General features: G+C 48.7%; 1 protein-coding gene and 22 non-coding genes across 23 annotated transcripts in view; 1 reads left to right on the top strand and 22 right to left on the bottom strand.

The window, feature by feature from the left end:
• Positions 1–13,230, top strand: part of LOC115382612 (GTPase IMAP family member 8-like) — a 46,435-nt gene extending 33,205 nt beyond the window's left edge. Inside the window, exons 5-7 of the mRNA XM_030084429.1 lie at positions 12,551–12,667; positions 12,769–12,963; positions 13,096–13,230. Of these exons, the coding sequence (XP_029940289.1) occupies positions 12,551–12,667; positions 12,769–12,963; positions 13,096–13,230 (447 nt within the window). The remainder of the gene's footprint in view (positions 1–12,550; positions 12,668–12,768; positions 12,964–13,095) is intronic.
• On the bottom strand, positions 129–293 carry LOC115383525 (U1 spliceosomal RNA). The gene has a single exon (XR_003930693.1). It is a non-coding gene; the product is annotated as a U1 spliceosomal RNA (small nuclear RNA).
• Positions 924–1,088, bottom strand: LOC115383524 (U1 spliceosomal RNA). The gene has a single exon (XR_003930692.1). It is a non-coding gene; the product is annotated as a U1 spliceosomal RNA (small nuclear RNA).
• Positions 5,518–5,682, bottom strand: LOC115383518 (U1 spliceosomal RNA). Its single transcript, XR_003930687.1, has one exon. It is a non-coding gene; the product is annotated as a U1 spliceosomal RNA (small nuclear RNA).
• LOC115383517 (U1 spliceosomal RNA) lies at positions 6,308–6,472 on the bottom strand. Its single transcript, XR_003930686.1, has one exon. It is a non-coding gene; the product is annotated as a U1 spliceosomal RNA (small nuclear RNA).
• On the bottom strand, positions 7,106–7,270 carry LOC115383516 (U1 spliceosomal RNA). The gene has a single exon (XR_003930685.1). It is a non-coding gene; the product is annotated as a U1 spliceosomal RNA (small nuclear RNA).
• On the bottom strand, positions 7,903–8,067 carry LOC115383515 (U1 spliceosomal RNA). Its single transcript, XR_003930684.1, has one exon. It is a non-coding gene; the product is annotated as a U1 spliceosomal RNA (small nuclear RNA).
• Positions 8,701–8,865, bottom strand: LOC115383514 (U1 spliceosomal RNA). The gene has a single exon (XR_003930683.1). It is a non-coding gene; the product is annotated as a U1 spliceosomal RNA (small nuclear RNA).
• Positions 9,499–9,663, bottom strand: LOC115383513 (U1 spliceosomal RNA). The gene has a single exon (XR_003930682.1). It is a non-coding gene; the product is annotated as a U1 spliceosomal RNA (small nuclear RNA).
• Positions 10,288–10,452, bottom strand: LOC115383512 (U1 spliceosomal RNA). Its single transcript, XR_003930681.1, has one exon. It is a non-coding gene; the product is annotated as a U1 spliceosomal RNA (small nuclear RNA).
• Positions 13,231–16,575: 3,345 nt separating the features above from the next.
• LOC115383511 (U1 spliceosomal RNA) lies at positions 16,576–16,740 on the bottom strand. Its single transcript, XR_003930680.1, has one exon. It is a non-coding gene; the product is annotated as a U1 spliceosomal RNA (small nuclear RNA).
• A 2,024-nt stretch (positions 16,741–18,764) lies between these two features.
• LOC115383510 (U1 spliceosomal RNA) lies at positions 18,765–18,929 on the bottom strand. Its single transcript, XR_003930679.1, has one exon. It is a non-coding gene; the product is annotated as a U1 spliceosomal RNA (small nuclear RNA).
• A 632-nt stretch (positions 18,930–19,561) lies between these two features.
• Positions 19,562–19,726, bottom strand: LOC115383509 (U1 spliceosomal RNA). The gene has a single exon (XR_003930678.1). It is a non-coding gene; the product is annotated as a U1 spliceosomal RNA (small nuclear RNA).
• Positions 19,727–20,369: 643 nt separating this feature from the next.
• LOC115383508 (U1 spliceosomal RNA) lies at positions 20,370–20,534 on the bottom strand. Its single transcript, XR_003930677.1, has one exon. It is a non-coding gene; the product is annotated as a U1 spliceosomal RNA (small nuclear RNA).
• Positions 20,535–21,167: 633 nt separating this feature from the next.
• On the bottom strand, positions 21,168–21,324 carry LOC115383531 (U1 spliceosomal RNA). The gene has a single exon (XR_003930699.1). It is a non-coding gene; the product is annotated as a U1 spliceosomal RNA (small nuclear RNA).
• Positions 21,325–21,957: 633 nt separating this feature from the next.
• LOC115383523 (U1 spliceosomal RNA) lies at positions 21,958–22,122 on the bottom strand. The gene has a single exon (XR_003930691.1). It is a non-coding gene; the product is annotated as a U1 spliceosomal RNA (small nuclear RNA).
• A 633-nt stretch (positions 22,123–22,755) lies between these two features.
• On the bottom strand, positions 22,756–22,920 carry LOC115383507 (U1 spliceosomal RNA). The gene has a single exon (XR_003930676.1). It is a non-coding gene; the product is annotated as a U1 spliceosomal RNA (small nuclear RNA).
• A 643-nt stretch (positions 22,921–23,563) lies between these two features.
• LOC115383550 (U1 spliceosomal RNA) lies at positions 23,564–23,728 on the bottom strand. Its single transcript, XR_003930717.1, has one exon. It is a non-coding gene; the product is annotated as a U1 spliceosomal RNA (small nuclear RNA).
• Positions 23,729–24,361: 633 nt separating this feature from the next.
• On the bottom strand, positions 24,362–24,518 carry LOC115383530 (U1 spliceosomal RNA). The gene has a single exon (XR_003930698.1). It is a non-coding gene; the product is annotated as a U1 spliceosomal RNA (small nuclear RNA).
• A 633-nt stretch (positions 24,519–25,151) lies between these two features.
• LOC115383522 (U1 spliceosomal RNA) lies at positions 25,152–25,316 on the bottom strand. Its single transcript, XR_003930690.1, has one exon. It is a non-coding gene; the product is annotated as a U1 spliceosomal RNA (small nuclear RNA).
• Positions 25,317–25,949: 633 nt separating this feature from the next.
• LOC115383540 (U1 spliceosomal RNA) lies at positions 25,950–26,114 on the bottom strand. The gene has a single exon (XR_003930707.1). It is a non-coding gene; the product is annotated as a U1 spliceosomal RNA (small nuclear RNA).
• A 644-nt stretch (positions 26,115–26,758) lies between these two features.
• LOC115383528 (U1 spliceosomal RNA) lies at positions 26,759–26,923 on the bottom strand. The gene has a single exon (XR_003930696.1). It is a non-coding gene; the product is annotated as a U1 spliceosomal RNA (small nuclear RNA).
• Positions 26,924–27,566: 643 nt separating this feature from the next.
• Positions 27,567–27,731, bottom strand: LOC115383529 (U1 spliceosomal RNA). The gene has a single exon (XR_003930697.1). It is a non-coding gene; the product is annotated as a U1 spliceosomal RNA (small nuclear RNA).
• Between the last annotated feature and the right edge of the window lie 172 nt (positions 27,732–27,903).

The following is a 27,903-nucleotide window of genomic DNA, read 5'->3' as shown; positions in this document are numbered from 1 at the left end:
AACTTGCAAATGACAAAAGTCATCCGCATTTCTTGAGCAAGAAGTCTATTCAGGTTTCACCCTATACAGAGATATGAGATACAACCTCCACAGCATTGAAATCAAGTACTTGTCATTGTACAATAGTTCAGGGGAGAGCGCGCACGCAGTCCCCCACTACCAGAAATTATGCAGTCGAGATTCCCACATTCGGGGAATTCGCAAGGGTCAGCACAACCCAGAGTGCAATGGTTGAGCCTTGCCCTGAGTGAACCACCTTCTTGATCATGGTTTCTCCCCTGCCAGGTAAGTATGACTGACACTGCCCAAAACCCCATCTACTGTATCACAAACAAGTCCGACTCAACCGCGGTGCAAAATCACTCTGGCATAAATGCAGCAGCACTCCCTCCACCAGGGGCCGCTGCATCTCAAATCGCGGCGTCACACAAACAAGTTACCGAGTTCACAGTCAGACCATATCACATCAAGGACAAACAAAATCAAATAAATATCGATAGAAATGTCAAATCAGCAAACAAAATAACATGCAAACAACCTCCATCCTCTTGGCCAAACACTCCAGATATCCTGACCACCGCAACATCTGCGCTTCGCAGCAGTGGTTTACCTTGACATGGTGCTTTGCAAATCACCGGGAATCATTGAACACAAATGCAGGAACGCACACAGGGACATCTGGTGGAGAGAGCAGCTAAGTGCACCCTTCAGGCTGCTTTGTTTTGCTCAAAGTAGTTCACAGAGTGTTCATTTGCTCCAGTGGCACAACTCTGGTTGTCAACATGCCCAGGGAAAAACTTGCAAATGACAAAAGTTATCCGCATTTCTTGAGCAAGAAGTCTATTCAGGTTTCACCCTATACAGAGATATGAGATACAACCTCCACAGCATTGAAATCAAGTACTTGTCATTGTACAATAGTTCAGGGGAGAGCGCGCACGCAGTCCCCCACTACCAGAAATTATGCAGTCGAGATTCCCACATTTGGGGAATTCGCAAGGGTCAGCACAACCCAGAGTGCAATGGTTGAGCCTTGCCCTGGGTGAACCACCTTCTTGATCATGGTTTTTCCCCTGCCAGGTAAGTATGACTGACACTGCCCAAACCCCATCTACTGTATCACAAACAAGTCCGACTCAACCGCGGTGCAAAATCACTCTGGCATAAATGCAGCAGCACTCCCTCCACCAGGGGCCGCTGCATCTCAAATCGCGGCGTCACACAAACAAGTTACCGAGTTCACAGTCAGACCATATCACATCAAGGACAAACAAAATCAAATAAATATCGATAGAAATGTCAAATCAGCAAACAAAATAACATGCAAACAACCTCCATCCTCTTGGCCAAACACTCCAGATATCCTGACTACCGCAACATCTGCGCTTCGCAGCAGTGGTTTACCTTGACATGGTGCTTTGCAAATCACCGGGAATCATTGAACACAAATGCAGGAACGCACACAGGGACATCTGGTGGAGAGAGCAGGTAAGTGCACCCTTCAGGCTGCTTTGTTTTGCTCAAAGTAGTTCACAGAGTGTTCATTTGCTCCAGTGGCACAACTCTGGTTCTTCTTCTTCTAATGATTTCCGGCAGGCTGTACGCTGATTTAGCGCAATGCTGCCCCTTCAGGTTAAGTAGTCAACATCAGTTCACACTTTAGACTCTGGAGTAGAGGTTGGTGGCTCGCAAAAACTTAATCACAGCATTGTCAATCAAGCAAGAATTGCTACCAGCAGAAAATAACGACTTAAAAGAAAAGACTGTTATTCCAAATTGAGATAGTTCTTTATATAAAACCCGCCTCTCCACACTGTAACACACACAAGAAAATAATACATGGATAATGGTTTCAGCTTCCCCACACTGACACAAGCCACTCTGATGCTTTCCTAATACATTTAAATAGGCAGCAAGCCCACAATGCCCCAGTCTTATGCGAGTAATTTTTATTTGACTTGATCTGATGTCCATCAGTGGCCTACAATTTTTAACTCCGGGCTGACAGCTAAAATATACTCTACCTTTAGTTTCCTTATCCCACTTTGTTTGCCATTGTTTGTCTATTTCATTTTTAAAAAGAGAGATGCACTCCAGCTTCCCAAGGCCCATTTCATATTCCACCTCACTATGAAGAAGAGAGTCTTTAGCAAGATTATCCGCAGTTTCATTTCCATATATACCTGAATGGCCAGGGATCCACACAAAAATTACCGCACAGCCAGACTGTTCAATTCTACGCAAGCAGCTCAAAATTTCAAGGATTATATCAGAGCGCTCTCCTGAAATTCCACCAGCTATAGAATGAATTGCAGCTGAAGAGTCAGAAAAAATGTACGATAGCTCAGGTTTATTCCGCTCGATCCAATCCAAGGCCCACCAGATTGCCAACAGTTCAGTAGAAAGAACAGACACATTATTAGATACTCGCATATTTTTCCTAATCTCCTTATTCATTATGTAAACTCCAAAGCCAGCTTTTCCTGAGGTTGGATCCTTGGACCCATCTGTAAAAATAAAATACCCTGAGTCACTCCTTGAAATAAATTCATTCACTTGTTGGCAAACTCTTTCCTTATTCTGACCCAACAGGTCAAGCTGCACTTCTGGATCTGGTAGGAGCCAAGGAGGGATAGGGGACCATACTATGCTAGTCACATTTTGCTTGCTCAGCCCCAGCTCACAAGCAGCCCGACATATTGAGCTCAGATAATTAGCCCGTCTCATGTTTTTTCCGAACTCCCAGCATTCTCCCAGGAGACTCTTTGCACTCGAATCATGCCCCAACCCAGCTAGTCTAGCCCAGTACTGAAGCCCGAGTTTCTGCCTTCGCATTCCCAACGGAGTCTCTCCCATCTCAACTAATAAAGCCGGAATCGGTGTCGTTCTAAAAGCCCCTGAGCAGACCCTTAATGCTTTAGCCTGTATTCTATCCAGTTTCGCCAAGCTGGACTTAGATGCAGCTCCATACACAAAACAGCCATAATCCAAAGTAGACCTCAACATCGCTCTAAATATCACTTGCAAAGTTAGACGGTCTGCCCCCCAATCCGTGCTGGCCAAACTGCGAAGAATATTGATGATCTTTTCACATTTACAGATGACTTTTTCAATATGGCAGTTCCATGTAAGCCTTTCATCCATCCACATACCTAAAAATTTAAATGTTTTGACCCTTTCCAGTGGGTGATCATATAAAAACAATGTACTTTCTGGAGTTTTCTTTTTAAAACCAAATATCATGAAATTACTCTTTGAGATAGAAATCTTAAAGCCCCACTGATTTGCCCACTGAACTAATTGATCCAAAGCAATCTGAGTATGCTCAATTAACAGATCTACGTTCTTGCCTCTGCGCCAAATTGCGCCATCATCAGCAAAGAGGGATTTTCCAAATCTTGAGTCAATATTTTTGAAAATATCATTAATCATTACATTAAAAAGCACAGGACTAATTACTGATCCCTGAGGAGTACCGTTCAAAATACTAACCTTTTCAGAACATTCACAGTTCACCCTCACTTGAATTGATCTATTGTTTAGAAAATCCTTAATCCAGGAGAACATTCTTCCCCTAACCCCTGCATCAAATAATTTAATCAATAAACCCTCACGCCACAAACTATCATACGCTTTTTCAATATCAATAAAAACTGCGAGCAGTGATTCTTTATTGATAATCGCTTTTCTTATGTCCTGGTCTAGAACTCCTACTGAATCCATTGAATTTCTTCCTATTCTAAAACCATTCTGATAACTAACGAAAAACCCAGAGACCTCCAAAAAGTAGACAAGCCTGTTCGTAACCATTCGCTCCATCACCTTACACAGCACAGAGGTGAGGGCTATGGGTCTGTAAGAAGAGGGAGCGGAAGGGTCCTTTCCTGGCTTACAAATAGGTACAATTAAAGCGTGCTTCCATTCTTTTGGCAACGCGCCGGCCTCCCAGACATAGTTACATAACACAAGGATCTCATGAAGTACAGGTACCTCAAGATGCTGCAGCAGCTTATAACTTATCTGATCTGGACCCGGTGAAGAATTTGCTCCAGCTTCTACTGCATCCTTTATCTCTCTAAAAGAGAAATACAAATTAACAGGATTATTCATATCTGTAGACTCAGCACCACGGGCTAACTTCCAGCCTTGGGTCAGCAGAAACTCATCTCGAAGCTTAAGAATTTCTTCCCCCAAAAATTTTGCATTATGGACATCCTGGAACACTTTGACACACATATCGGCCTTTTCTTTACTTGAAACTGCCTCTCTCCCACCTTCCTTCAGGACAGGCATAGAAGAGCTTGTAATTTTCCCCGACATTCTATGGATCCTTGACCACACCTGCCTGATTGGGGTCTTAGGGCCCAACGTGCCACAGAAGTCTCTCCAACTTTTCTTTCTCTCTTTTTTAATAGTTTTACGAGCAAAAGCTCTGCACTTTTTATATTCAACCACATTTTCTAGAGTCGGTTTTTTCCTTACTGTTCTAAATGCTTTTTTCCTTTTTCTCACAGCTTTTTCACACTCCTCGTTCCACCAAGGCACAATAACCCGATCTCGAGGGGCCCTTCTGCATGGTATGGTCTCAGAGGCCACCCTAACAATCATCTCTGTTAATGAATCACACATGATGTCAATTGAATCCTCACTGTTTACATTCGTCAGGCCATCATTTGTACATTTTCTGAATTTTTCCCAGTCTGCACGGGCATAATCAAACCGAGGAAGTCTATCCCGAGCCTCCTTTATGAAGGATTTTGCAATTGTCGTTTTTACAGGGAAATGGTCACTGCCAACTGTGTCATTCAGAACCTTCCATTCTGCTATACTGGCCAAGTTGGGAGAAACCAAAGTCAGATCAAGGCAAGAGGTTTTACCTGAGTTTACATCAATACGTGTTGGAGTACCAGTATTTAAAATTACTAAGCCGCTCCTGTCCAAAAGATCTTCAACCACCAAACCATTTGAGTCCCTTACCTGGCTACCCCACAGTGGGTTGTGAGCGTTAAAATCTCCAACCCATATAGTCCGTGGTCCAGTTTTCTCCACCACTTCCTCTAAATCTGAAAGCATCAAGGGATTGGGTGGGTTGTAACAATTAACAATATGAAATTTCCCCTCTGTACCCCACACTTCTGTGATCAAACATTCAAGCGAACCATCAAAATCACATCGTTTATACTGAAACTCTTCTTTTATAAAAGTGGCACAACCCCCTCCAGGATTACTAATTCTGTCGTTACGCAAACAGTCATATCCTGGTGGAGAGAGCAGCTAAGTGCACCCTTCAGGCTGCTTTGTTTTGCTCAAAGTAGTTCACAGAGTGTTCATTTGCTCCAGTGGCACAACTCTGGTTGTCAACATGCCCAGGGAAAAACCTGCAAATGACAAAAGTTATCCGCATATCTTGAGCAAGAAGTCTATTCAGGTTTCACCCGATACAGAGATTTGAGATACAACCTCCACAGCATCAGCACAACAGCATTGAAATCAAGTACTTGTCATTGTACAACAGTTCAGGGGAGAGCGCGCACGCAGTCCCCCACTACCAGAAATTATGCAGTCGAGATTCCCACATTTGGGGAATTCGCAAGGGTCAGCACAACCCAGAGTGCAATGGTTGAGCCTTGCCCTGGGTGAACCACCTTCTTGATCATGGTTTCTCCCCTGCCAGGTAAGTATGACTGACACTGCCCAAACCCCATCTACTGTATCACAAACAAGTCCGACTCAACCGGGGTGCAAAATCACTCTGGCATAAATGCAGCAGCACTCCCTCCACCAGGGGCCGCTGCATCTCAAATCGCGGCGTCACACAAACAAGTTACCGAGTTCACAGTCAGACCATATCACATCAAGGACAAACAAAATCAAATAAATATCGATAGAAATGTCAAATCAGCAAACAAAATAACATGCAAACAACCTCCATCCTCTTGGCCAAACACTCCAGATATCCTGACCACCGCAACATCTGCGCGTCGCAGCAGTGGTTTACCTTGACATGGTGCTTTGCAAATCACCGGGAATCATTGAACACAAATGCAGGAACGCACCCATTGACATCTGGTGGAGAGTGCACCCTTCAGGCTGCTTTGTTTTGCTCAAAGTAGTTCACAGAGTGTTCATTTGCTCCAGTGGCACAACTCTGGTTGTCAACATGCCCAGGGAAAAACCTGCAAATGACAAAAGTTATCCGCATATCTTGAGCAAGAAGTCTATTCAGGTTTCACCCGATACAGAGATTTGAGATACAACCTCCACAGCATCAGCATTGAAATCAAGTACTTGTCATTGTACAACAGTTCAGGGGAGAGCGCGCACGCAGTCCCCCACTACCAGAAATTATGCAGTCGAGATTCCCACATTTGGGGAATTCGCAAGGGTCAGCACAACCCAGAGTGCAATGGTTGAGCCTTGCCCTGGGTGAACCACCTTCTTGATCATGGTTTCTCCCCTGCCAGGTAAGTATGACTGACACTGCCCAAACCCCATCTACTGTATCACAAACAAGTCCGACTCAACCGCGGTGCAAAATCACTCTGGCATAAATGCAGCAGCACTCCCTCCACCAGGGGCCGCTGCATCTCAAATCGCGGCGTCACACAAACAAGTTACCGAGTTCACAGTCAGACCATATCACATCAAGGACAAACAAAATCAAATAAATATCGATAGAAATGTCAAATCAGCAAACAAAATAACATGCAAACAACCTCCATCCTCTTGGCCAAACACTCCAGATATCCTGACCACCGCAACATCTGCGCGTCGCAGCAGTGGTTTACCTTGACATGGTGCTTTGCAAATCACCGGGAATCATTGAACACAAATGCAGGAACGCACCCATTGACATCTGGTGGAGAGTGCACCCTTCAGGCTGCTTTGTTTTGCTCAAAGTAGTTCACAGAGTGTTCATTTGCTCCAGTGGCACAACTCTGGTTGTCAACATGCCCAGGGAAAAACTTGCAAATGACAAAAGTTATCCGCATTTCTTGAGCAAGAAGTCTATTCAGGTTTCACCCGATACAGAGATATGAGATACAACCTCCACAGCATCAGCACAACAGCATTGAAATCAAGTACTTGTCATTGTACAACAGTTCAGGGGAGAGCGCGCACGCAGTCCCCCACTACCAGAAATTATGCAGTCGAGATTCCCACATTTGGGGAATTCGCAAGGGTCAGCACAACCCAGAGTGCAATGGTTGAGCCTTGCCCTGGGTGAACCACCTTCTTGATCATGGTTTCTCCCCTGCCAGGTAAGTATGACTGACACTGCCCAAACCCCATCTACTGTATCACAAACAAGTCCGACTCAACCGGGGTGCAAAATCACTCTGGCATAAATGCAGCAGCACTCCCTCCACCAGGGGCCGCTGCATCTCAAATCGCGGTGTCACACAAACAAGTTACCGAGTTCACAGTCAGACCATATCACATCAAGGACAAACAAAATCAAATAAATATCGATAGAAATGTCAAATCAGCAAACAAATAACATGCAAACAACCTCCATCCTCTTGGCCAAACACTCCAGATATCCTGACCACCGCAACATCTGCGCTTCGCAGCAGTGGTTTACCTTGACATGGTGCTTTGCAAATCACCGGGAATCATTGAACACAAATGCAGGAACGCACACAGGGACATCTGGTGGAGAGTGCACCCTTCAGGCTGCTTTGTTTTGCTCAAAGTAGTTCACAGAGTGTTCATTTGCTCCAGTGGCACAACTCTGGTTGTCAACATGCCCAGGGAAAAACCTGCAAATGACAAAAGTTATCCGCATATCTTGAGCAAGAAGTCTATTCAGGTTTCACCCGATACAGAGATTTGAGATACAACCTCCACAGCATCAGCACAACAGCATTGAAATCAAGTACTTGTCATTGTACAACAGTTCAGGGGAGAGCGCGCACGCAGTCCCCCACTACCAGAAATTATGCAGTCGAGATTCCCACATTTGGGGAATTCGCAAGGGTCAGCACAACCCAGAGTGCAATGGTTGAGCCTTGCCCTGGGTGAACCACCTTCTTGATCATGGTTTCTCCCCTGCCAGGTAAGTATGACTGACACTGCCCAAACCCCATCTACTGTATCACAAACAAGTCCGACTCAACCGGGGTGCAAAATCACTCTGGCATAAATGCAGCAGCACTCCCTCCACCAGGGGCCGCTGCATCTCAAATCGCGGTGTCACACAAACAAGTTACCGAGTTCACAGTCAGACCATATCACATCAAGGACAAACAAAATCAAATAAATATCGATAGAAATGTCAAATCAGCAAACAAAATAACATGCAAACAACCTCCATCCTCTTGGCCAAACACTCCAGATATCCTGACCACCGCAACATCTGCGCTTCGCAGCAGTGGTTTACCTTGACATGGTGCTTTGCAAATCACCGGGAATCATTGAACACAAATGCAGGAACGCACACAGGGACATCTGGTGGAGAGTGCACCCTTCAGGCTGCTTTGTTTTGCTCAAAGTAGTTCACAGAGTGTTCATTTGCTCCAGTGGCACAACTCTGGTTGTCAACATGCCCAGGGAAAAACCTGCAAATGACAAAAGTTATCCGCATATCTTGAGCAAGAAGTCTATTCAGGTTTCACCCGATACAGAGATTTGAGATACAACCTCCACAGCATCAGCACAACAGCATTGAAATCAAGTACTTGTCATTGTACAACAGTTCAGGGGAGAGCGCGCACGCAGTCCCCCACTACCAGAAATTATGCAGTCGAGATTCCCACATTTGGGGAATTCGCAAGGGTCAGCACAACCCAGAGTGCAATGGTTGAGCCTTGCCCTGGGTGAACCACCTTCTTGATCATGGTTTCTCCCCTGCCAGGTAAGTATGACTGACACTGCCCAAACCCCATCTACTGTATCACAAACAAGTCCGACTCAACCGCGGTGCAAAATCACTCTGGCATAAATGCAGCAGCACTCCCTCCACCAGGGGCCGCTGCATCTCAAATCGCGGCGTCACACAAACAAGTTACCGAGTTCACAGTCAGACCATATCACATCAAGGACAAACAAAATCAAATAAATATCGATAGAAATGTCAAATCAGCAAACAAAATAACATGCAAACAACCTCCATCCTCTTGGCCAAACACTCCAGATATCCTGACCACCGCAACATCTGCGCGTCGCAGCAGTGGTTTACCTTGACATGGTGCTTTGCAAATCACCGGGAATCATTGAACACAAATGCAGGAACGCACCCATTGACATCTGGTGGAGAGTGCACCCTTCAGGCTGCTTTGTTTTGCTCAAAGTAGTTCACAGAGTGTTCATTTGCTCCAGTGGCACAACTCTGGTTGTCAACATGCCCAGGGAAAAACTTGCAAATGACAAAAGTTATCCGCATTTCTTGAGCAAAAAGTCTATTCAGGTTTCACCCGACACAGAGATATGAGATACAACCTCCACAGCATCAGCACAACAGCATTGAAATCAAGTACTTGTCATTGTACAATAGTTCAGGGGAGAGCGCGCACGCAGTCCCCCACTACCAGAAATTATGCAGTCGAGATTCCCACATTTGGGGAATTCGCAAGGGTCAGCACAACCCAGAGTGCAATGGTTGAGCCTTGCCCTGGGTGAACCACCTTCTTGATCATGGTTTCTCCCCTGCCAGGTAAGTATGACTGACACTGCCCAAACCCCATCTACTGTATCACAAACAAGTCCGACTCAACCACGGTGCAAAATCACTCTGGCATAAATGCAGCAGCACTCCCTCCACCAGGGGCCGCTGCATCTCAAATCGCGGCGTCACACAAACAAGTTACCGAGCTCACAGCAGACCATATCACATCAAGGACAAACAAAATCAAATAAATATCGATAGAAATGTCAAATCAGCAAACAAAATAACATGCAAACAACCTCCATCCTCTTGGCCAAACACTCCAGATATCCTGACCACCGCAACATCTGCGCGTCGCAGCAGTGGTTTACCTTGACATGGTGCTTTGCAAATCACCGGGAATCATTGAACACAAATGCAGGAACGCACCCATTGACATCTGGTGGAGAGTGCACCCTTCAGGCTGCTTTGTTTTGCTCAAACTAGTTCACAGAGTGTTCATTTGCTCCAGTGGCACAACTCTGGTTGTCAACATGCCCAGGGAAAAACCTGCAAATGACAAAAGTTATCCGCATATCTTGAGCAAGAAGTCTATTCAGGTTTCACCCGATACAGAGATTTGAGATACAACCTCCACAGCATCAGCACTGAAATCAAGTACTTGTCATTGTACAATAGTTCAGGGGAGAGCGCGCACGCAGTCCCCCACTACCAGAAATTATGCAGTCGAGATTCCCACATTTGGGGAATTCGCAAGGGTCAGCACAACCCAGAGTGCAATGGTTGAGCCTTGCCCTGGGTGAACCACCTTCTTGATCATGGTTTCTCCCCTGCCAGGTAAGTATGACTGACACTGCCCAAACCCCATCTACTGTATCACAAACAAGTCCGACTCAACCGCGGTGCAAAATCACTCTGGCATAAATGCAGCAGCACTCCCTCCACCAGGGGCCGCTGCATCTCAAATCGCGGCGTCACACAAACAAGTTACCGAGCTCACAGCAGACCATATCACATCAAGGACAAACAAAATCAAATAAATATCGATAGAAATGTCAAATCAGCAAACAAAATAACATGCAAACAACCTCCATCCTCTTGGCCAAACACTCCAGATATCCTGACCACCGCAACATCTGCGCGTCGCAGCAGTGGTTTACCTTGACATGGTGCTTTGCAAATCACCGGGAATCATTGAACACAAATGCAGGAACGCACCCATTGACATCTGGTGGAGAGTGCACCCTTCAGGCTGCTTTGTTTTGCTCAAACTAGTTCACAGAGTGTTCATTTGCTCCAGTGGCACAACTCTGGTTGTCAACATGCCCAGGGAAAAACCTGCAAATGACAAAAGTTATCCGCATATCTTGAGCAAGAAGTCTATTCAGGTTTCACCCGATACAGAGATTTGAGATACAACCTCCACAGCATCAGGACAACAGCATTGAAATCGAAAGTTACGTATGTAACTACGGTTCTATGAATCCCGGATGACCGCCAGAGGCGGTGCTTCAAGCACTGAATGATCATTCTTGCGTATGCACATGTCGAGAATAAATAACAACAACGTCACCTGGTGACCTCCGGTGACCTACGTGAGTCTATAAAGTCACGTGACACCGGAGACTCAGTCCCAAGAACCTTCTCGCGCAGCACGAGGATTCCGAGGGACTGAACGCTCTGGCGGTCATCCGGGATTCATAGAACCGTAGTTACATACGTAACTTTCGTTCTATTTCATCCCTCCTGACCGCCAGAGGCGGTGCTTCAAGCACTGGATGACTAGTGTCAACAAGGTCCCGAGGAATCAATGGACCCACTCATGCACCCACCTCAATCAATTGAAGGGCGATGCTGGCGCAGAACGCCGTCCAGCGGTTGAGCAGCAGCCATGTTGACACGGTAGAACCTGGCGAAAGTGTTGACTGATGTCCACGACGCAGCGGCACATACAGCCTCCAGCGGCACCCCCGCCGTCACCGCCCAGGAAGTGGAAACGCTCCTGGTGGAATGGCACTTCACCCCCGGAGGCAGCGGCTGACCACAAAGAGCATAGGCTTCCGTGATGACACCCACCACCCAGTGTGACAACCGCTGTTTAGACAGTGCCTGGCCCACCCGTGGCCCGGCAAAGCACACAAAAAGGCTGTCAGACCTCCTAATAGACGCTGTCCTCCGCAGGTAGGTGGACAGAGCACGCACAGGGCAAAGTTGTTCACAGGAAGAACCCGAGTCAAAACGGGCCAGGTCCAGTGGCCCCATAGCAGCCGCTGAGGGCACCTTAGGAACAAAGGAGGGGTTAGGCCACAACGTAACCCCCGAACCATCCGGACGCCACCGACAGCAGGACTCGTGGGCCGAGAGGGCCTGCAATTCCCCGACACGTTTAGCCGAAGCCATTGCCAGAAGAAACGCGGTCTTCATCGACACCCATTTGAGGCCCACCTCGGTCAGCGGTTCGAATGGCGGAGAGCGCAGTGCCTCGAGCACCAATGAGAGGTCCCACGGAGGAACCATACGGCGGGTCGGAGGCCGCAACCGCCGGGCACCTTTTAAAAATAAGGACATTAATTTATGGCCCCCTATAGTCGCACCATCCACCTCAATGTGCCAACAGGAAATGGCCGCCACATATACCTTCAGGGTAGAGGGAGACCTCCCCCTTTCCAACAGGCCCTGCAGGAACGACAGAATCGACGCCACCGGACAGCGTACAGGGTCCAGTCCCCGCTCCTGACACCATTTATCGAAGATCTTCCACCGATTGGCGTACAATGACCGTGTGGAAGGCGCCCGTGCACTAGTAATGGTGTGACCCACGCCCCCGGTGAGCACAGAAAAGTCTACCCCGGGCCTTGCAGCGGCCAAACCCAGAGCTGGAGGCGACTGGGATCGGGGTGCCAGACACGGCCGTTCAACTGGGACAGGAGGTCTGCCCTGCAGGGGAGGCGCATCGGAGAGGCGCAGCAGAGCCTCCGCAGCAACGGAAACCAGGTCCTCCCCGGCCAAAATGGGGCCACCAAGAGAAGCCTGTGGCCCCCCTGGGCCACCCTGAGGAGAGTCGGGAATATGAGGGGCAGAGGAGGGAATGCGTACAGGAGCTGCCGAGGCCAGTCGTGTGCCAGTGCATCCTGACCAAGCGGACTGGTGCTGTCCGCCAGGGAAAACCAGAGTGGGCAATGCGTTGCAGCCGCGGACGCAAAGAGATCCACCCGTGCCCTGCCGAAAGACCTCCAAATCAGAGTCACGACGTGGGGATGCAGCTTCCACTCCCCTGGCAGCAACGACTGCCGGGAGAGGGAGTCCGCCACCTCGTTTTGCGGCCCCGGGACGTACGCTGCCCGGAGCCCTGCCAGGTGAGAATGCGCCCAGGTAAGCAGCCGAGCCGCCACCTGAGTCAACCTCACAGACCGTGTTCCCCCCATGTGATTGATATGATAAACCACGGCCGTGTTGTCTGAGCGCACTAGGACGTGTCTGTCCCGCAGACACGGAAGCAACCGCCGCAGAGCAAGAAAAACTGCGAGCAGCTCCAGCACATTGATGTGCTCGCCTCGGAGCCGACGGGACCATGTCCCCTGCACCACCCGGCCCTGCCAGGTCGCACCCCAGCCCATGGATGATGCATCCGTGTACACAACCTCGCGGCGCGCTGGTGAGGCTCCCAGCTGCACACCACGGTTGAGCCACAGGCTGTCCCGCCACGGAACCAGGGACAGGAGACACTCCCGTGACACACGCACCCTTGTGAGCCTGTGAGCGAGCCGTGTCGGATCCAGCCGCAGGCCATTCAGCCACATCTGCAACGGGCGCAGGTAGAGCAGTCCCAGAGGAACAACAGCCGAAACTGAAACCAGTTTCCCCAAGAGGCGCAGGTAGCAAACAAACGGCAGCCGTCGTCCTTCTCGGAACACAGCCAGGGATTCCACGACGTCCCCCACCCGCTGAGGGGACGGCCGACCCGTCATGGCGACAGTGTCCAGAGCAACCCCAAGAAAAACGGTGCTCTGTGTGGGGTCCAACCTGCTCTTGGCATAATTCACCCTGAACCCCAACAGACGAACATGCATCAGGACCGTCTCCGTGTCCCGCACAGCCTGCGCGCGTGACGGTGCACAAATGAGCCAGTCGTCCAGGTAGGGCAGAATCTTCAACCCCTTTGCTTGCAACGGTGCGAGGGCAGCTGCCACCACCCTTGTAAACACCCGTGGAGACAGGGACAAGCCGAAGGGGAGGACCCTGAACTCGAAGTGCCGTCCCTGGAAAGCGAAGCGCAGGAACCTCCAGTGGGGAGGGGCGATCGGTACATGAAAGTATGCATCCTTCAGGTCGATGCTGGTGAACCACTCGCCCTCCGCCACCGTGTGGAGCACATCCTTGGTGCGCAGCATGTGAAAAGGTAAAACCTTTAAAAACTCGTTCAGACCCCGTAGGTCTAATACCGGTCGCAGGTCCCCGGTCCTCTTCGGGACCAGGAAATACCTGGAATAAAACCCCCCTGGATCCCGCAGGGGGTTCACAGGCACCACCGCGCCCTTGTCCAGCAAGGTCACAATTTCCCGTTGTAGCGCCCGGGACCTCGCCGGGTCCGGAATGTAAGTGACCCGGACCTGGCCCGAAACAGGAGGCCGGCGGCGGAACTGCAGCCTGTAACCGCCGGAAATCGTGTGTAACACCCAACGATCTCGAGTGTTGGCGGCCCAGTACCGGAGCTGCTCCGGGGTAAAACGACCCACCGCCGGCCCCCCAGACCTATGGACGGCCCCCACGGTCCTTAGAGGACCTGGGGGGCCGCCGCCCCCTCTGCCCCGGTTGAGGCGAACGAGAAACCGGGGCTCCCTGTCGATCGCTCCGCAACCTAACCGACCTCGAAACGGGAAGCCGAGGAACGGTGAAAGGGTCAGAGGAAGGGGTGAAGACCCTGGGGCTCGGCCCCTGTGAGGCGAGGCGTGTAGGAGCCCGCCGGTGAAGACCCACCAGCTGTTGCCGCGTTTGGGTGGCCTGCGCCGTACGCTGCAGAGCCTCCAGTGCAGCAGAGCCAAAAAGCTCACCCGGGAGGACAGGCAGACTTCGCAGCGTTCTCCTGCAAGACTCCGTCAGGGGGGACTGCGCCAACCAGACCTGCCTCCGAGCCTGAACTAAGGTAGACAGAAGGCGACCTAACTCCCGGGACATGAAGGCAAAAGCCTGTAGGGAAGCATCAACAAGGCCCTGCGTAGGGGAGTCCACCCCCACCGCTTCCAGAGACGAAGCCAGGCCAAGTAACAGATGGGACATGGAGTTACCAATCCGTCCCATCCGAGCCCCCGCCTCATAAGCCCTGCAAAGCAGCTCGTCAGTAGCTCGACATTGAGGACGCGGGCACCTAGCATCCGTTCTCAAGGCCTCATCTGGGGGCACAATAAGGGAGGCCACAGCAGGTTCAACAGCCGGCATACGGTCCAACCCAAACTTAGCGGCCTCTTGCATCGAAGCCAGGGCCCTACCATCAGCGGTAGGTTTCGAAAAGGCCTTCGTATCGGTCCAGCAGGCCTGAAGCTGGCCAATATATTCCGCCGACGGCGGCACCAAAAAAGCCGTGGCAGAAGCCTGTCGTCGAAAAAAGGCACAGGATGCAGCCGACTGCGTAGGAGGTGCGTCAAGATGCAGACGCGCCAGCGCTGTGCGAATCGCGGATACAGCAGCATTATCCTCACTCCTCACGGAAGAGGCGGACACCTGAGAGCCCCCCTCAGAAGCCTCGGGGCTCACATCCGGTAGCCCAAAAAACTGCGAGTCAGAGTCCTGAAAATGGGAATCTGACGCCGCAACAGATATGGCATCTTCCTCACAAAGAGAGGACGAGTCCCCAGTGGAACGTGCAGGGGCCTCCTGGCGACCCTCCGCCCCCTGAAGAGTCTGGAGGAGAGCCTTCATCTGAGCCAGCTCAGACGTCAAAGTATCAACCTTCACCGCCAGTGAAGAAGAACGCTCCCCTTTGGACCGCTTCCGTGGAGCAGCAGTGTCACCCCCAGCGGAGCGTTTACGTGGGGCGGAAGAAGCGTCTCCAGCAGCGGAGCGCCGTACCGCCTGCGCAGCAGGGAGCGGAGCAGAGGACGACGCAGATGTCCATGCTGCCGAACCCTCGAATGCGGCTAGGCGAGCCGTACGCAGCGAGAAGGGCATCACGCTGCAGTTCAGGCAAGCATTTTCAGTGAGGCCCTCCTGCAGGTGGGCCACCCCCAGACAGGAAGGGCACAGATCATGTCCATCGTCCTGTTGGAGCGGAGCCAAACAGTCCCGGCAACAGGGAGAATCAAGCATCTTGCACAAACCGGGGGTCAGACCGGGCGTAGACGCCACTACGACCGCAAAAATTAGCCACCAAACACAGCCACGTGAGCGAACACGCCACCCGTGGAGACCCAAAAAGGGAAGGAGAAAAAAAAAAAAAAAACAAACAAACAAGAAGGAGCCGGACACGGCAATAAACCAATTATCACCAGACAACCAGCCGAAAACAGCCGCAGCAAAACAGAAAGTCACGCCGAAAACGGCAACAGACAAACACAAAACCGCTTCCAAACCGTAAACGGTAACAGGAAATACTCACCACGCTGAAGCAGGACGCACCACACAGCCACAGGCAGCTCACGCAGCCCCGGAGGGCGAGCCGTGCTCGCAACACCGACCGCACGCAGCTAGGTCACGGGCTAACAGCAGTGAGTCGCAAACAGCAGCCGTGGGTCCCAAAAAATACTCCAAGCAGCAAAGCACTCGACCATGCGCGAGAAGAACAAAAGGGACTGAGTCTCCGGTGTCACGTGACTTTATAGACTCACGTAGGTCACCGGAGGTCACCAGGTGACGTTGTTGTTATTTATTCTCGACATGTGCATACGCAAGAATGATCATTCAGTGCTTGAAGCACCGCCTCTGGCGGTCAGGAGGGATGAAATAGAACAAGTACTTGTCATTGTACAACAGTTCAGGGGAGAGCGCGCACGCAGTCCCCCACTACCAGAAATTATGCAGTCGAGATTCCCACATTTGGGGAATTCGCAAGGGTCAGCACAACCCAGAGTGCAATGGTTGAGCCTTGCCCTGGGTGAACCACCTTCTTGATCATGGTTTCTCCCCTGCCAGGTAAGTATGACTGACACTGCCCAAACCCCATCTACTGTATCACAAACAAGTCCGACTCAACCGCGGTGCAAAATCACTCTGGCATAAATGCAGCAGCACTCCCTCCACCAGGGGCCGCTGCATCTCAAATCGCGGCGTCACACAAACAAGTTACCGAGTTCACAGTCAGACCATATCACATCAAGGACAAACAAAATCAAATAAATATCGATAGAAATGTCAAATCAGCAAACAAAATAACATGCAAACAACCTCCATCCTCTTGGCCAAACACTCCAGATATCCTGACCACCGCAACATCTGCGCTTCGCAGCAGTGGTTTACCTTGACATGGTGCTTTGCAAATCACCGGGAATCATTGAACACAAATGCAGGAACGCACACAGGGACATCTGGTGGAGAGAGCAGCTAAGTCTGGGCTACTCAACCCACGGCCCGCGGGCCGCATGCGGCCCGCAAGCTGTAACGGTGCGGCCCACGGCTGATTGTAAGCAGTGAAAAAAAAATCGACTTTTAATGAGGAAAAAAACGTTTCTGATATGCGGACACCAGAGGGCAGTGTGTTTGACCTGCTGACAACAGACAGATAAGTGTTGCAACTGCGGGGCTGTACCAGCTGGTGGCGGTAATGCGCCAATAGGCTGTTTGCTCACTGCCGAAAACAAAAGACTCGAAGAAGACCGATCGCAGTGGAGTTCATGGCTGCCGCCGGTAAAGTTAAACTAAAGTTATGTGATGAACACAGGAAAGTTCAACCGTCATGGGAGGAAGAATTTGCTTTTCTGGAGGTAAATAACAAGCCAGTGTGCCTTCTTTGCCAAAAACCGTCCATTCCTAAACGAGCGAATCTTCAGCGTCGCCACGACAGCTGTCAGGAATTTATTACAGTAGGACTGCACCGCTCAACCTGTGACAACACTGCCACTGTTCTGTCACTGAGACACTTCCGAAAGTTTTGTTTTCCTTATTATAAATACTACGTGAATTTGACTTTGCTAAGAAATGTGATACATCGTCCTGATTTCAGGTGAGGGTAATTGTTTTAGCTGTGACCTTCTGTAGGGCTGCTGTTGTGCACAGTTTCTGTGAGTAATGCACACCTGTGTTTTTCTTCTGTCACTGTTCTCCAAAAAGTAATCACCTGCAGAGCTATGTTTGTATGCTTTACAATGATTGTTTTTTTTTTGTTGTTTTTTTTTTTTGCCACCGGTGATCTTTTTTGTGATGCACAAGATTTAATTTTTACTTCATTTATTTTTTGCAGGAGTAGGCCAGTTATTTTTGTAAAGAATCCCTTAATTTATTTACTTTTTTGTGGAAAAAGACCTGCTTTTTTGTTGTAATTTAGTGAATTTCTCAAACGCATTGCTTGAAAAATATTTAAAATACTTCATGTTTTGTTACAAAAAGTGCTCATATGTGTAGTAAGTATATTCATATTTTGTGAATAAAGCCCCATTTTATAATTTGATATCTGACTTTTTTTAAATGTCATGCCATTTCACCTTTTTGCTTTTTATTGGAAATGCAGAAAACAGCCACAAATAGATCTATAAGGCTTAATGTAATATATTTTCAACAAAGTCTTATTTTAGTTTTACAAACGGCTAATGTAGTTGTCTTTCTATTGTAATGCATTTAAAATTTCATTATTGAATATTAATTACATTATTTAAATGTCTTTTACATAATTCAGTCATATAAATTAGCAAACCTAGGTTGCGGCCCATGCAAACAGAAATGTTTTTCTATGTGGCCCTCGAGCAATGGTAAGTTGAGTAGCCCTGAGCTAAGTGCACCCTTCAGGCTGCTTTGTTTTGCTCAAAGTAGTTCACAGAGTGTTCATTTGCTCCAGTGGCACAACTCTGGTTGTCAACATGCCCAGGGAAAAACTTGCAAATGACAAAAGTTATCCGCATTTCTTGAGCAAGAAGTCTATTCAGGTTTCACCCGATACAGAGATATGAGATACAACCTCCACAGCATCAGCACAACAGCATTGAAATCAAGTACTTGTCATTGTACAATAGTTCAGGGGAGAGCGCGCACGCAGTCCCCCACTACCAGAAATTATGCAGTCGAGATTCCCACATTTGGGGAATTCGCAAGGGTCAGCACAACCCAGAGTGCAATGGTTGAGCCTTGCCCTGGGTGAACCACCTTCTTGATCATGGTTTCTCCCCTGCCAGGTAAGTATGACTGACACTGCCCAAACCCCATCTACTGTATCACAAACAAGTCCGACTCAACCGCGGTGCAAAATCACTCTGGCATAAATGCAGCAGCACTCCCTCCACCAGGGGCCGCTGCATCTCAAATCGCGGCGTCACACAAACAAGTTACCGAGCTCACAGCAGACCATATCACATCAAGGACAAACAAAATCAAATAAATATCGATAGAAATGTCAAATCAGCAAACAAAATAACATGCAAACAACCTCCATCCTCTTGGCCAAACACTCCAGATATCCTGACCACCGCAACATCTGCGCGTCGCAGCAGTGGTTTACCTTGACATGGTGCTTTGCAAATCACCGGGAATCATTGAACACAAATGCAGGAACGCACCCATTGACATCTGGTGGAGAGTGCACCCTTCAGGCTGCTTTGTTTTGCTCAAAGTAGTTCACAGAGTGTTCATTTGCTCCAGTGGCACAACTCTGGTTGTCAACATGCCCAGGGAAAAACCTGCAAATGACAAAAGTTATCCGCATATCTTGAGCAAGAAGTCTATTCAGGTTTCACCCGATACAGAGATTTGAGATACAACCTCCACAGCATCAGCACAACAGCATTGAAATCAAGTACTTGTCATTGTACAACAGTTCAGGGGAGAGCGCGCACGCAGTCCCCCACTACCAGAAATTATGCAGTCGAGATTCCCACATTTGGGGAATTCGCAAGGGTCAGCACAACCCAGAGTGCAATGGTTGAGCCTTGCCCTGGGTGAACCACCTTCTTGATCATGGTTTCTCCCCTGCCAGGTAAGTATGACTGACACTGCCCAAACCCCATCTACTGTATCACAAACAAGTCCGACTCAACCGCGGTGCAAAATCACTCTGGCATAAATGCAGCAGCACTCCCTCCACCAGGGGCCGCTGCATCTCAAATCGCGGCGTCACACAAACAAGTTACCGAGTTCACAGTCAGACCATATCACATCAAGGACAAACAAAATCAAATAAATATCGATAGAAATGTCAAATCAGCAAACAAAATAACATGCAAACAACCTCCATCCTCTTGGCCAAACACTCCAGATATCCTGACCACCGCAACATCTGCGCTTCGCAGCAGTGGTTTACCTTGACATGGTGCTTTGCAAATCACCAGGAATCATTGAACACAAATGCAGGAACGCACACAGGGACATCTGGTGGAGAGAGCAGCTAAGTGCACCCTTCAGGCTGCTTTGTTTTGCTCAAAGTAGTTCACAGAGTGTTCATTTGCTCCAGTGGCACAACTCTGGTTGTCAACATGCCCAGGGAAAAACTTGCAAATGACAAAAGTTATCCGCATATCTTGAGCAAGAAGTCTATTCAGGTTTCACCCGATACAGAGATTTGAGATACAACCTCCACAGCATCAGCACAACAGCATTGAAATCAAGTACTTGTCATTGTACAACAGTTCAGGGGAGAGCGCGCACGCAGTCCCCCACTACCAGAAATTATGCAGTCGAGATTCCCACATTTGGGGAATTCGCAAGGGTCAGCACAACCCAGAGTGCAATGGTTGAGCCTTGCCCTGGGTGAACCACCTTCTTGATCATGGTTTCTCCCCTGCCAGGTAAGTATGACTGACACTGCCCAAACCCCATCTACTGTATCACAAACAAGTCCGACTCAACCGCGGTGCAAAATCACTCTGGCATAAATGCAGCAGCACTCCCTCCACCAGGGGCCGCTGCATCTCAAATCGCGGCGTCACACAAACAAGTTCCCGAGTTCACAGTCAGACCATATCACATCAAGGACAAACAAAATCAAATAAATATCGATAGAAATGTCAAATCAGCAAACAAAATAACATGCAAACAACCTCCATCCTCTTGGCCAAACACTCCAGATATCCTGACCACCGCAACATCTGCGCGTCGCAGCAGTGGTTTACCTTGACATGGTGCTTTGCAAATCACCGGGAATCATTGAACACAAATGCAGGAACGCACCCATTGACATCTGGTGGAGAGTGCACCCTTCAGGCTGCTTTGTTTTGCTCAAAGTAGTTCACAGAGTGTTCATTTGCTCCAGTGGCACAACTCTGGTTGTCAACATGCCCAGGTAAAAACTTGCAAATGACAAAAGTTATCCGCATGTCTTGAGCAAGAAGTCTATTCAGGTTTCACCCGATACAGAGATATGAGATACAACCTCCACAGCATCAGCACAACGGCATTGAAATCAAGTACTTGTCATTGTACAATAGTTCAGGGGAGAGCAGTCCCCCACTACCAGAAATTATGCAGTCGAGATTCCCACATTTTGGGAATTCGCAAGGGTCAGCACAACCCAGAGTGCAATGGTTGAGCCTTGCCCTGGGTGAACCACCTCCTTGATCATGGTTTCTCCCCTGCCAGGTAAGTATGACTGTCACTGCCCAAACCCCATCTACTGTATCACAAACAAGTCCGACTCAACCGCGGTGCAAAATCACTCTGGCATAAATGCAGCAGCACTCCCTCCACCAGGGGCCGCTGCATCTCAAATCGCGGCGTCACACAAACAAGTTACCGAGTTCACAGTCAGACCATATCACATCAAGGACAAACAAAATCAAATAAATATCGATAGAAATGTCAAATCAGCAAACAAAATAACATGCAAACAACCTCCATCCTCTTGGCCAAACACTCCAGATATCCTGACCACCGCAACATCTGCGCGTCGCAGCAGTGGTTTACCTTGACATGGTGCTTTGCAAATCACCGGGAATCATTGAACACAAATGCAGGAACGCACCCAGGGACATCTGGTGGAGAGTGCACCCTTCAGGCTGCTTTGTTTTGCTCAAGGTAGTTCACAGGGTGTTCATTTGCTCCAGTGGCACAACTCTGGTTGTCAACATGCCCAGGGAAAAACTTGCAAATGACAAAAGTTATCCGCATTTCTTGAGCAAGAAGTCTATTCAGGTTTCACCCGATACAGAGATATGAGATACAACCTCCACAGCATCAGCACAACGGCATTGAAATCAAGTATTTGTCATTGTACAATAGTTCAGAGGACAGCGCGCACGCAGTCCCCCACTACCAGAAATTATGCAGTCGAGATTCCCACATTTGGGGAATTCGCAAGGGTCAGCACAACCCAGAGTGCAATGGTTGAGCCTTGCCCTGGGTGAACCACCTTCTTGATCATGGTTTCTCCCCTGCCAGGTAAGTATGACTGACGCTGCCCAAACCCCATCTACTGTATCACAAACAAGTCCGACTCAACCACGGTGCAAAATCACTCTGGCATAAATGCAGCAGCACTCCCTCCACCAGGGGCCGCTGCATCTCAAATCGCGGCGTCACACAAACAAGTTACCGAGTTCACAGTCAGACCATATCACATCAAGGACAAACAAAATCAAATAAATATCGATAGAAATGTCAAATCAGCAAACAAAATAACATGCAAACAACCTCCATCCTCTTGGCCAAACACTCCAGATATCCTGACCACCGCAACATCTGCGCTTCGCAGCAGTGGTTTACCTTGACATGGTGCTTTGCAAATCACCGGGAATCATTGAACACAAATGCAGGAACGCACCCATTGACATCTGGTGGAGAGTGCACCCTTCAGGCTGCTTTGTTTTGCTCAAGGTAGTTCACAGGGTGTTCATTTGCTCCAGTGGCACAACTCTGGTTGTCAACATGCCCAGGGAAAAACCTGCAAATGACAAAAGTTATCCGCATATCTTGAGCAAGAAGTCTATTCAGGTTTCACCCGATACAGAGATTTGAGATACAACCTCCACAGCATCAGCACAACAGCATTGAAATCAAGTACTTGTCATTGTACAACAGTTCAGGGGAGAGCGCGCACGCAGTCCCCCACTACCAGAAATTATGCAGTCGAGATTCCCACATTTGGGGAATTCGCAAGGGTCAGCACAACCCAGAGTGCAATGGTTGAGCCTTGCCCTGGGTGAACCACCTTCTTGATCATGGTTTCTCCCCTGCCAGGTAAGTATGACTGACACTGCCCAAACCCCATCTACTGTATCACAAACAAGTCCGACTCAACCGCGGTGCAAAATCACTCTGGCATAAATGCAGCAGCACTCCCTCCACCAGGGGCCGCTGCATCTCAAATCGCGGCGTCACACAAACAAGTTACCGAGTTCACAGTCAGACCATATCACATCAAGGACAAACAAAATCAAATAAATATCGATAGAAATGTCAAATCAGCAAACAAAATAACATGCAAACAACCTCCATCCTCTTGGCCAAACACTCCAGATATCCTGACCACCGCAACATCTGCGCTTCGCAGCAGTGGTTTACCTTGACATGGTGCTTTGCAAATCACCAGGAATCATTGAACACAAATGCAGGAACGCACACAGGGACATCTGGTGGAGAGAGCAGCTAAGTGCACCCTTCAGGCTGCTTTGTTTTGCTCAAAGTAGTTCACAGAGTGTTCATTTGCTCCAGTGGCACAACTCTGGTTGTCAACATGCCCAGGGAAAAACTTGCAAATGACAAAAGTTATCCGCATATCTTGAGCAAGAAGTCTATTCAGGTTTCACCCGATACAGAGATTTGAGATACAACCTCCACAGCATCAGCACAACAGCATTGAAATCAAGTACTTGTCATTGTACAACAGTTCAGGGGAGAGCGCGCACGCAGTCCCCCACTACCAGAAATTATGCAGTCGAGATTCCCACATTTGGGGAATTCGCAAGGGTCAGCACAACCCAGAGTGCAATGGTTGAGCCTTGCCCTGGGTGAACCACCTTCTTGATCATGGTTTCTCCCCTGCCAGGTAAGTATGACTGACACTGCCCAAACCCCATCTACTGTATCACAAACAAGTCCGACTCAACCGCGGTGCAAAATCACTCTGGCATAAATGCAGCAGCACTCCCTCCACCAGGGGCCGCTGCATCTCAAATCGCGGCGTCACACAAACAAGTTCCCGAGTTCACAGTCAGACCATATCACATCAAGGACAAACAAAATCAAATAAATATCGATAGAAATGTCAAATCAGCAAACAAAATAACATGCAAACAACCTCCATCCTCTTGGCCAAACACTCCAGATATCCTGACCACCGCAACATCTGCGCGTCGCAGCAGTGGTTTACCTTGACATGGTGCTTTGCAAATCACCGGGAATCATTGAACACAAATGCAGGAACGCACCCATTGACATCTGGTGGAGAGTGCACCCTTCAGGCTGCTTTGTTTTGCTCAAAGTAGTTCACAGAGTGTTCATTTGCTCCAGTGGCACAACTCTGGTTGTCAACATGCCCAGGTAAAAACTTGCAAATGACAAAAGTTATCCGCATGTCTTGAGCAAGAAGTCTATTCAGGTTTCACCCGATACAGAGATATGAGATACAACCTCCACAGCATCAGCACAACGGCATTGAAATCAAGTACTTGTCATTGTACAATAGTTCAGGGGAGAGCAGTCCCCCACTACCAGAAATTATGCAGTCGAGATTCCCACATTTTGGGAATTCGCAAGGGTCAGCACAACCCAGAGTGCAATGGTTGAGCCTTGCCCTGGGTGAACCACCTCCTTGATCATGGTTTCTCCCCTGCCAGGTAAGTATGACTGTCACTGCCCAAACCCCATCTACTGTATCACAAACAAGTCCGACTCAACCGCGGTGCAAAATCACTCTGGCATAAATGCAGCAGCACTCCCTCCACCAGGGGCCGCTGCATCTCAAATCGCGGCGTCACACAAACAAGTTACCGAGTTCACAGTCAGACCATATCACATCAAGGACAAACAAAATCAAATAAATATCGATAGAAATGTCAAATCAGCAAACAAAATAACATGCAAACAACCTCCATCCTCTTGGCCAAACACTCCAGATATCCTGACCACCGCAACATCTGCGCGTCGCAGCAGTGGTTTACCTTGACATGGTGCTTTGCAAATCACCGGGAATCATTGAACACAAATGCAGGAACGCACCCAGGGACATCTGGTGGAGAGTGCACCCTTCAGGCTGCTTTGTTTTGCTCAAGGTAGTTCACAGGGTGTTCATTTGCTCCAGTGGCACAACTCTGGTTGTCAACATGCCCAGGGAAAAACTTGCAAATGACAAAAGTTATCCGCATTTCTTGAGCAAGAAGTCTATTCAGGTTTCACCCGATACAGAGATATGAGATACAACCTCCACAGCATCAGCACAACGGCATTGAAATCAAGTATTTGTCATTGTACAATAGTTCAGAGGACAGCGCGCACGCAGTCCCCCACTACCAGAAATTATGCAGTCGAGATTCCCACATTTGGGGAATTCGCAAGGGTCAGCACAACCCAGAGTGCAATGGTTGAGCCTTGCCCTGGGTGAACCACCTTCTTGATCATGGTTTCTCCCCTGCCAGGTAAGTATGACTGACGCTGCCCAAACCCCATCTACTGTATCACAAACAAGTCCGACTCAACCACGGTGCAAAATCACTCTGGCATAAATGCAGCAGCACTCCCTCCACCAGGGGCCGCTGCATCTCAAATCGCGGCGTCACACAAACAAGTTACCGAGTTCACAGTCAGACCATATCACATCAAGGACAAACAAAATCAAATAAATATCGATAGAAATGTCAAATCAGCAAACAAAATAACATGCAAACAACCTCCATCCTCTTGGCCAAACACTCCAGATATCCTGACCACCGCAACATCTGCGCTTCGCAGCAGTGGTTTACCTTGACATGGTGCTTTGCAAATCACCGGGAATCATTGAACACAAATGCAGGAACGCACCCATTGACATCTGGTGGAGAGTGCACCCTTCAGGCTGCTTTGTTTTGCTCAAAGTAGTTCACAGAGTGTTCATTTGCTCCAGTGGCACAACTCTGGTTGTCAACATGCCCAGGGAAAAACCTGCAAATGACAAAAGTTATCCGCATATCTTGAGCAAGAAGTCTATTCAGGTTTCACCCGATACAGAGATTTGAGATACAACCTCCACAGCATCAGCACAACAGCATTGAAATCAAGTACTTGTCATTGTACAACAGTTCAGGGGAGAGCGCGCACGCAGTCCCCCACTACCAGAAATTATGCAGTCGAGATTCCCACATTTGGGGAATTCGCAAGGGTCAGCACAACCCAGAGTGCAATGGTTGAGCCTTGCCCTGGGTGAACCACCTTCTTGATCATGGTTTCTCCCCTGCCAGGTAAGTATGACTGACACTGCCCAAACCCCATCTACTGTATCACAAACAAGTCCGACTCAACCACGGTGCAAAATCACTCTGGCATAAATGCAGCAGCACTCCCTCCACCAGGGGCCGCTGCATCTCAAATCGCGGCGTCACACAAACAAGTTACCGAGTTCACAGTCAGACCATATCACATCAAGGACAAACAAAATCAAATAAATATCGATAGAAATGTCAAATCAGCAAACAAAATAACATGCAAACAACCTCCATCCTCTTGGCCAAACACTCCAGATATCCTGACCACCGCAACATCTGCGCTTCGCAGCAGTGGTTTACCTTGACATGGTGATTTGCAAAGCACCAGGGAATCATTGAACACAAATGCAGGAATGCACACAGGGACATCTGGTGGAGAGAGCAGCTAAGTGCACCCTTCAGGCTGCTTTGTTTTGCTCAAAGTAGTTCACAGAGTGTTCATTTGCTCCAGTGGCACAACTCTGGTTGTCAACATGCCCAGGGAAAAACTTGCAAATGACAAAAGTTATCCGCATATCTTGAGCAAGAAGTCTATTCAGGTTTCACCCGATACAGAGATATGAGATACAACCTCCACAGCATCAGCACAACGGCATTGAAATCAAGTACTTGTCATTGTACAATAGTTCAGGGGAGAGCGCGCACGCAGTCCCCCACTACCAGAAATTATGCAGTCGAGATTCCCACATTTGGGGAATTCGCAAGGGTCAGCACAACCCAGAGTGCAATGGTTGAGCCTTGCCCTGGGTGAACCACCTTCTTGATCATGGTTTCTCCCCTGCCAGGTAAGTATGACTGACACTGCCCAAACCCCATCTACTGTATCACAAACAAGTCCGACTCAACCGCGGTGCAAAATCACTCTGGCATAAATGCAGCAGCACTCCCTCCACCAGGGGCCGCTGCATCTCAAATCGCGGCGTCACACAAACAAGTTACCGAGTTCACAGTCAGACCATATCACATCAAGGACAATCAAAATCAAATAAATATCGATAGAAATGTCAAATCAGCAAACAAAATAACATGCAAACAACCTCCATCCTCTTGGCCAAACACTCCAGATATCCTGACCACCGCAACATCTGCGCGTCGCAGCAGTGGTTTACCTTGACATGGTGCTTTGCAAATCACCGGGAATCATTGAACACAAATGCAGGAACGCACACAGGGACATCTGGTGGAGAGAGCAGCAAAGTGCACCCTTCAGGCTGCTTTGTTTTGCTCAAAGTAGTTCACAGAGTGTTCATTTGCTCCAGTGGCACAACTCTGGTTGTCAACATGCCCAGGGAAAAACTTGCAAATGACAAAAGTTAAGCGCATTTCTTGAGCAAGAAGTCTATTCAGGTTTCACCCGATACAGAGATATGAGATACAACCTCCACAGCATCAGCACAACGGCTTTGAAATCAAGTACTTGTCATTGTACAATAGTTCAGGGGAGAGCGCGCACGCAGTCCCCCACTACCGGAAATTATGCAGTCGAGATTCCCACATTTTGGGAATTCGCAAGGGTCAGCACAACCCAGAGTGCAATGGTTGAGCCTTGCCCTGGGTGAACCACCTCCTTGATCATGGTTTCTCCCCTGCCAGGTAAGTATGACTGACACTGCCCAAACCCCATCTACTGTATCACAAACAAGTCCGACTCAACCGCGGTGCAAAATCACTCTGGCATAAATGCAGCAGCACTCCCTCCACCAGGGGCCGCTGCATCTCAAATCGCGGCGTCACACAAACAAGTTACCGAGTTCACAGTCAGACCATATCACA

This window comes from Salarias fasciatus (assembly GCF_902148845.1).
Source record: "Salarias fasciatus chromosome 7 unlocalized genomic scaffold, fSalaFa1.1 super_scaffold_4, whole genome shotgun sequence".
NCBI lineage: Eukaryota > Metazoa > Chordata > Actinopteri > Blenniiformes > Blenniidae > Salarias > Salarias fasciatus.
This window is presented reverse-complemented; position numbering and strand designations above follow the sequence as displayed.